This window comes from Eschscholzia californica, unplaced genomic scaffold (assembly GCF_041429995.1).
Source record: "Eschscholzia californica isolate CP2 unplaced genomic scaffold, dmEscCali1.0.p SCAF_1, whole genome shotgun sequence".
Lineage (NCBI taxonomy): Eukaryota > Viridiplantae > Streptophyta > Magnoliopsida > Ranunculales > Papaveraceae > Eschscholzia > Eschscholzia californica.
The window spans coordinates 687,994-696,573 of record NW_028238198.1 but is presented as its reverse complement, the minus strand read 5'-3'; the positions used below and the strand labels follow the sequence as shown (position 1 = coordinate 696,573).

General features: G+C 37.1%; 3 protein-coding genes across 3 annotated transcripts; 1 reads left to right on the top strand and 2 right to left on the bottom strand.

Moving 5' to 3' along the window:
* Window positions 1–361: 361 nt before the first annotated feature.
* LOC147562892 (GDSL esterase/lipase At2g31540-like) lies at window positions 362–1,501 on the top strand. The gene is made up of 2 exons (XM_086654029.1): window positions 362–991; window positions 1,064–1,501. Exons 1-2 carry the CDS (start codon window positions 362–364, stop codon window positions 1,499–1,501), a joined length of 1,068 nt encoding a protein of 355 aa, XP_086510155.1.
* Window positions 1,502–1,640: 139 nt separating this feature from the next.
* Window positions 1,641–4,256, bottom strand: LOC147562891 (CBBY-like protein). Its single transcript, XM_086632191.1, has 8 exons — window positions 3,784–4,256; window positions 3,536–3,606; window positions 3,215–3,373; window positions 3,062–3,128; window positions 2,851–2,946; window positions 2,653–2,699; window positions 2,449–2,529; window positions 1,641–1,906 (listed from the first exon to the last, which is right to left on the bottom strand). Exons 1-8 carry the CDS (start codon window positions 4,159–4,161, stop codon window positions 1,783–1,785), a joined length of 1,023 nt encoding a protein of 340 aa, XP_086488317.1. The 5' UTR covers window positions 4,162–4,256; the 3' UTR covers window positions 1,641–1,782.
* A 1,131-nt stretch (window positions 4,257–5,387) lies between these two features.
* LOC147562890 (CBBY-like protein) lies at window positions 5,388–8,304 on the bottom strand. Its single transcript, XM_086632180.1, has 8 exons — window positions 7,837–8,304; window positions 7,581–7,651; window positions 7,170–7,328; window positions 6,899–6,965; window positions 6,403–6,498; window positions 6,195–6,241; window positions 5,983–6,063; window positions 5,388–5,680 (listed from the first exon to the last, which is right to left on the bottom strand). The coding sequence occupies exons 1-8, from the start codon at window positions 8,200–8,202 to the stop codon at window positions 5,572–5,574; spliced, it is 996 nt and encodes a 331-aa protein (XP_086488306.1). The 5' UTR covers window positions 8,203–8,304; the 3' UTR covers window positions 5,388–5,571.
* Window positions 8,305–8,580: the final 276 nt, after the last annotated feature.

The window sequence follows — 8,580 nt, the reverse complement described above, 5'->3', positions numbered from 1 at the left end:
CATAAAGAAAATCGATTGCATACATATTATAAGAGGCACAAACTTGGACAAATTATTAAGTTAAAATCAAATTCGGGTAAAGACTTTATGTATGAGATCTTTTACAACAAACCATATTTCATGCAAATATATCAATCTTTGGCATTTTTTTAATACAAAATCTTCTATCGTTTACAATACAAAATCTTTAAAATATGATTCTATAAAACTTTAAGTAAGAATAAATGTTTAAAACACTTATTTTTGACTGATCAAGAATTAAACAGAATCCATTTCTTCAACAATTATAAAGGGGTTTAATATTTCAAACCCCATCAAGCTTTCTTCAACCATTTCTCCTCATAAGAAAAGTTCTTCAACTATGGCTTCTTCAACCATTTTTCTCATCTTCAATCTCCTACTATTCATTGGTATCACAAGTATCACCACATGTATATGCCAAGATAGTACTAGTAAACCAAAATTTCCCGCAATTTTTGTCTTCGGTGATTCGACAGTTGATACAGGAAATAACAACTTCATCCTATCAATTTTCAAAAGCGATCATATTCCTTATGGACAAGAATTTCCTAATCATGTTGCGAGCGGAAGATTTTCAAATGGAAAACTAGTTTCTGACTTCTTAGCTTCGGAGTTTGGAATCAAAGAGTTGGTTCCTCCTTTCTTAGACCCATCCCTATCTGATCAAGAATTACGTACTGGTGTCAACTTTGCTTCCGCTGGATCAGGTTTTGACGATCTCACAACTTTGATCCCAAATGCTATATCGGTATCGTCTCAAGTAACATATTTCAAAAATTATAAAGAAAGATTAGAGAAGGTGGTAGGGAAACAAGAAGCTAATAAGATTATCAATGGCGCTTTCGTTCTAATTAGTGCAGGAAGTAACGATCTACTTTTAAATTACTACTATACACCCGTTAGGCAATCTGAATATAACATTTCTGCGTATCACGATTTTCTACTACAAAATCTTCATGGTGTAGTTAAGGTAGTAACATATACTCCGAATTGTACTTCGAAATAATTGATTCTTTTTGGCTAATGTGTTTTATTATGGCAGCAATTATACGATCTTGGATGCCGAACTTTTGCAATTCCTGGGCTTGCTCCCATTGGATGTGTACCGGTTCAACTAACTGTAAAATTCGGTGCTAACCGTATATGTCTAGATGACGAGAACAGAGATACTATTTCATATAATGCTAAACTTCAGAATCTGATTACTACGCTACAAGCATCACTTCCTGGAACTACAACTAAGTATATAAATTTATACGATTCAATATTCGACATGATCAAAAACCCGAAGAAATATGGATTTGTGGAGACAAACAGAGGATGTTGTGGGACTGGACTAGTAGAAATGGGACCTTTATGTAATGCTTATACTCCAGTTTGTTCAAATTCTTCCGAGTACTTATTTTGGGACGCCATTCATCCAAGTGAAGCAGTTTATAAACTTGTCACCAAGAACATTTCAAGAGCTTTTTCATCTTGAACCATTTATGAGTAGAATAAGAATAATTTAGGGTTTAGTAGCTAGATGATAAATTGTTTATGAAGAAGATGATGAATGTCATAGTGTTCTGTATTTTCTTCACAGCTTGAAATATACAAAGAATTTCTGTTCATCTATATGTAAAAATTCTCATACTTTATTTGTTCTTCTTCTTCTTCTTCTCCATTAAAAATATAAATTACATGGTTGTCATGGATAGAAACACAAGATCGAAAACAGAACGAATATATCTTAAGAAGGATTACAAGGATTCGAACATTCTAACTTACAAATTGCTTCTCTAAGAGACTAGAACAGAATGCCAAATCAAAACGTTCCTCCGGCGGATCACCAATGCAATCAAATATTGCATCGGCATTCAAGAAGTCCTCATCTGCCGTATAACTGCAGACAACCAAAAAGAAGTTGATGTAGATTGTTGCGGAAGCGTAAAAGTAATGGAATCCATCATTGTTATAAACTAAAATAATGAAATAAAGCGGATAAAATAACGATTAAACGATAAATAAACGAAGAACAACTGAAATAATTAAAGAAGAAGATGCAATCAAGGAGATTTTGTTTTGATGATTCAATTCAATACTTAACAAGACATACCGGACTTCTCTTATATAGAGATTAGACTTTCCTAGATAGACTCAAATAAAGAAAGAAGATTACTACTAAGGATACTTTCCTTGATTGCTAGGACTCTAAATATGGTAACCCTAACTACTAAACTGGAACTTATCCTATTATGAGATCTTGGTTGTTGGGTCTGTTATTGGGTTGGCCGTGAGGCCCATTGGTGGGATGGCCGCCATCAGAAGTAGTCAAACAAACATCGATGATTTAACTTTTGTCTGATCTATGTACATATAAATGAATATGATACTGTGTATGGAAGCTCATACGGGTAGTAATGACAAGTAAAGATGGAAACTCACCCGCTTTTTGTTACTATACACTTCATGCCTGCGGCTTTGGCAGCTGCGAGACCAATGGCGCTATCCTCTACCACAACACAACTATACAAAATACGAGACGGTACAGATATGTAGTTAGTAGGTTCAAGTTTAGAAGTTAAAAATCATATGGAAATGATTATATAGTCTTAATTATCTTCTTTAGATGATTTCTTGATCAGGTACCTCGATGGCTCAACACCCAGAGTACTCGCTGCTAAAATGTAGATGGCCTGCGAAGAACAAAAGGGAATTCAATTCCCTCTTTATGAACATGTGAGGGGGAAACAAAGAAAAACGATTTCATAGATATCACAAGAGAGATGAGAGGCGGAAACTTGGACAAATCAGTAAGCTCGAATCGAAATTGGGTGAAAGTATTACTGGATCTGGTTTTTTACGCGGAACCACGTCTCCTGCGAATATATCAATCTTCTCTGCTCTTTCGGGACCCAACAAGCAAGAAACTATAGCAGAGACCTGAAACAATCATGAATACGTCAAGGAAAGTGATAAACAGATTGAGCAACAACCCTGTCTGCGTTAACTGTTGGTAGCAAAACCGATTAAAAAAAGTAGGACTTGATTCACATACCGCCTTCTCATTTGAAGTACTGCATACGGCAACTTTTACTCCTTTCCCCAAAGCTTGATCAACTAGCCTGTATAATCGCAGACTCAATTCAAGAACTCGACTCCTTTAAAGTAAAACGAAGACAATGAAGTTAATTCATATATATTTACTAACTTTGCGACACCAGGCCGAAGAGGAAGCAATTTCTTCTCAATGAGTACCATAAACAATTCCGTTTTTCGTTTATGAAGAGAAGCTATAAATTCCTTCCTTTCTGCTTCACCCTTGGGAGCCTTTTCCGGCCAACCAGTCTTATTGAAGTATGCTGTCATCCTAAAACATACCAAAATATAAACCAACAATCAATTCAAATCAAAGCAACTAACATATAAATAGTATAGATTCTATTATAATAATATAGACCTCAGAATCAGACTTCAAATCTAACTCAGAAAAAAACAAACACTAGCTTAGAATGGGGATTTTCTTTCTTACCTTTCTTTTCCACCCCCAATTTTGAGTAATTCTCCATACAAATCAACATCCCAAGTAACACCCAATTCTTTCTGTATAAAACAAAATCAAATCCCAAATTCAATAAATTAACCTATAATAACCCAATTCATGAAATTTGCAAACTTAAACTAACCCAATTTGATAAATAAAAACCCAAATAAAGTTAACAAATTCCTCAACAAATTGGGGGAAAACATAAAAGGGTGAAAATTAAACTGAGATGTTACTTCAGCAAAAGTGTCGTTGAAAGAAATACGGTGACCGTCTTTCTCAGTATCCACGAGAACACCGTCGCAATCGAAGAGAAGAGCTGACGGAAGAGTCGAAGAAGAAGAAGAAGAAGAAGAAGCAGAACAGATTACACTACCCTTACGTGAATTAGGGTTTATCTTTATTTTACTTATTCCTCCTCTCAGAGAACCAAGAGAGAAGAAGCTTGTTGTGCTTAGACGACGATGAAGACAAGGAAGTTTTGAAATGGGGAGAAAAGAGGTCGACGACGATGAAGAAGAAGAGTTGGTGGTGGTTGGTCGGAGAAGAAGAAGAAGATTGGTTGTTGTTGTTGTTGTTGAAGGAGAAGCAATTGCTATAATTGAAGAAGCCATTATCAAGTGAGAGAGAGAGAGAGAGAGAGTGAGTGAGTGATCAGCCCCCCCTAATGGCAGAATCCAAGTTTGTTTGTTTGTAACGGATTTATCACTCAACTTATCCGCAAGCGCGCCACAAAATGTTTCTATGCGTACTGCGCACCATGGTGCACGTTAACCACTTATATTTTTGTGTGAGGCTCCGCTCTATTGGGCGATGGTTTCCCTGTCGGGATTTGGGTGGCCAGCGGACCGTGTTGGCACATACACTATCACAGGCCATGCCAACCATACGGTTGCGCGCCTGTGAGGGATGGTACGTTTATGTGTTAGGGTCGACTCTAGATGGTTTTTCATTCAGGATTTGGGTGGCTAGCGGACCGTGATGATACAAACACAGCTCTGTATGTGCCAACCTTTTGAATTCGTGCGTATGATGGATGGTATTTAGAAATTTAGGTTCCTGGGTAAGGGTTACAAGACATGACCATTGGTGCCATATGGTCATGTCGGGCATGTGGTGTCCGTTGTATAAAGAGTATGACTCTGTGTCATTAGTTTCATAAAAACAACCTGTTCAAAGAGAAATGTTATCTGACCCGAAATTAAAGAGACCAACCACATGCCAAAGACAGATATGCCGCCTCCCATTGGTAAGAGCATTCTCTCTCTCCATGGTCCAACCAATGATAGATTGATAGCCAACCACATCAATCTTCGTCATGTAATTAGCACACTCTTTCGGGTCAAATAGCATTTCTTTAGTACCATTAATTCTTGGTGTAGGTCAAATCTTTGGTTTCTTTTTCTTGACTTTTTTCCCTCATCGAACCAGTTTTGATTTACCGTATTACATTATGTAATTTATATACATGAAAGTCAGTTATCATGGCCTTCTAAGGTATGAATGAATTTCATAAAAAAAAAAAAAAGGTAATTATGAATGCTTTATACAACTTACACTGTTTTTATGTGTATTATATCGGTAAGAACACAATTATTTAAAATTTCTTACTTAAAGGATGACATGCTGACTCATTCGGGTAAAAGAGTCGAGACTGCAGTCAAACTTTGAAAAACTTTGTCTTATGGTGAAAGTGCGTCAGCATGTCATCTTATAAGTAATCCTCTAAATAATTGTAACATCTCCCGTCCATATGATGTATAGTGTCGTACACTGAAACAGTCCGACTTCAGTTCTCTCTCTGAGTTCAAATAGAGTAGTTCATTGCTTCACCTGTGACCCGATGAACGGGAAAAGAATATTACACTGGCTCAGAACCTGGAACAACTGATACAATTCTCACAAGTTCTTGTTGAAATATCAAAAAAAATAACATGATCGGATCATGAATACAGTCAGAACAAAGGGATTTAAAAGAGAAAATTGGTTGAAAGCTTGAAGAGGATTACATGAACCACTACACTCTAGTTTAAAAGACTAATGCAGAATTGGAAATCGAAACGTTCCTCGGGTGGATCCCCAATGCAGTCAAATACTGCATCTGCATTAAAAAAGTCTTCATCGACCGTGTAACTGCATCCAGATACCAAAAATAAACGACGAAAAATTAGCCTAACTAACAACAATAAATGAACATCTATACGATCTATATGTATAAAGAGAACCAAGTAACTAACCTTCCCTGTTATATATCTGGTGATTACGGACATAGGGTTTTCATTTACAGTTTTTCCATGTGGGAAATATGATGATCTCAAACTCATTTTGCTCTTGCTCCAGTACAAGTGCATGTATACGAGCGTAATTTACTAGCAAGAACATCTATTTACGTACACTTCGTGAGATGGGCGAATAAGAGAGAAAACGAAACTTACTTGCTTTTTGTTACTATACACTTCATTCCAGCGGCTTTTGCTGCTGCAAGACCAATCGCACTATCTTCTACCACGACACAACTACACAAAATCAACATAACAAATCATCATGACATATAGATCAAGAATTTTCGTTAAGTCCTTTACGACTATAAAAATGAAGTCTTTGTTCAAAATACGTAAATTTTCTTCTTTTGATAAACTAGGTATACCTTGATGGGTTCAAACCCAGAGTATTGGCTGCTAAAATATAGATAGCCTGTCAAAAACAACAAAGAACTCAATGACAAACGGGTAATGAAGAAGAAATAAACGTCGCCTTATTTTTACACCACAAGAAGAGAATAAGAGAGACGTCTAAACTTAGTTGGATAATAAAATAGTAGGTAATAGAAAACCAAATGAGAAAGAATGTTTTACAGGATCGGGCTTTTTAAGAGGAACGATATCTCCTGCAAATATGTCAATCTTCTCTGCCCTTTTCGAACCCAACAAGTTAGAAACTATCGCCGAGACCTGTAATCAGGATTTAGCGTGTTAAGTATAACCATTATCACCGATAATACACTTTACACGAATCTTTCATTACCATACTAGTTTAAATTCATCTAATACCCATTTAAAGATGTAATTAAACAGAATAGAAGAAAAAAAGTAAAAGGTAAGTGGAAGGTATACTCTCTGAATTTAGTTACACCCATAAAGCATGCTATATTATGGAAGTTTTAGCTATTTCAACAAATGCACCTTACCCATATTAAGTTTGTGTATTAGGGTTTAGGGAGGCCCTAGATATTATATTCTAGGTCATGAGACGTCCATCTTCCCGTCCGAGAATGAGCTATTCTCACAACCCACGCACTATGAATATGGTAATGACAAACACAATTCAAGTAGTCGAGTCGGACTAGCATACCGCCTTCTCACTCGAACTACTACATACAGCAACTTTAACTCCCTTTTCCAAAGCTTGATCAATTAGTCTGCATATTCAATTAAATAGTTCATCACATAAGACGGTTCTAATTGCGGAAATGGTTTCGGATAAAACATCATTATAGTTGGTAACAGAGATTAGTTTGTTTGAATTCCGATATGTACAAAAGGTTGTTTCTCTAGTATGAAGTGTATTAAACACGAAACTTTTAGTTGCGACAAAAAGAAGTTACCACAAAAGAGCGACTAACTTTGCTACACCAGGCCGAAGAGGTAACGCCTTTTTCTCGATAAGGTCCATAAACATTTCAGTTTTCTGCTTGTGGAGTGAAGCTATGAATTCCTTTCTTTCTTCTTCGCTCTCTGGAGCTTTCTCCGGCCAACTTGTCATGTCGAAGTATGCCGCCATCCTATAAGCGATCCATATCGAATATGTAATTAAGTAAATAGGCTATAATTTTTTGCATTAACTATAGAAAGATCCAACTTTATAGGTTTGAAAAGGAAATCAAATTGACCCAAAACCAACCGAATCAGCCATCAGTACGAGTCATACATCAAGAGTCAAACATTGTGAAGTCTTACTCAAGTCAATTCAGACCTCGAGTCAGATTTAAAATAAAAAGAAACACAAACATACCAAACTTTGGAGGAGTTGTTACCTTTCTTTTCCACCCCCAATTTTGAGTAACTCACCAAACAATTCAACATCCCAAGTGACATCAAATCCCCTCTGTTTCATTATTTCAGACAAAAGTTAATGACCTAATTTGATTCAGGTTTATTAAGAACTTAAACACAAACAGAAACAGCTAAATGGTAGTAAAAATTGCAACTTTAAGGTCAGATCTTAACCCAATTAAAAACCCCAAGTTCCAATTTGAAGAAGGGAAGGAATCAAAGAAGAAATTTAATTACTTGAGCAAATGTGTTGTTGAAACAAATTCGATGGCCGTCTCTTTCAGTATCAACAAGTACTCCATCACAATCAAATAGAAGAGCAGAAGGAAGAGATGATGATGATGATGAAGAACAGAGTACTCTGCTCTTAATTGGGTTAAGGGTTGTGTTTGTTTTACTTCTCAGAGTAATGAAACTTGCTCTTCTCAGTAAACAAGAAGAAGAGTATTTCTTCTTACTACTTTGATGGTGAAAAGTTCTACTGAGAGAAATTACAGTGGTGGTTGAAGAAGAAGAAGAAGAATCGTGGGTCGGTCGGAGAGGAAGAAGAAGATTAGTGATGGAAGCCATTTTAGTGACTTTTGAGTGATCCTCAGTAAACATCTTTATTTGCTAGTAGGTCCCCCTAACAGCCAGCTTATCCTCCCGCCATAAAAGAAATGTCAAGGGCTCACTCCATCTCGATGGGGCAACATCTTGAGAGGTAGCTCCACCTAGGGGTGGGAATTCAACCCGACAGCCCGCCACCCGTTACTGGCACCCGGAACCCGGAATAACCCGTGGACGGCCATGCCCGAGACAGGTATGACCCACCCAGCCCGAGGAATTATAACGGGCGGGCGCGGTGAATAGGCTTATCTGTGCTCCCGCCCGCACCCGAGCCCGCATAGTAGCACCCGACGGACGCCCGTAGCTAGAATGTCAAAACTTTGTATTTTCTATGGGCCTATTGAACACTTACCAGATGGAGTCATTGGCTTT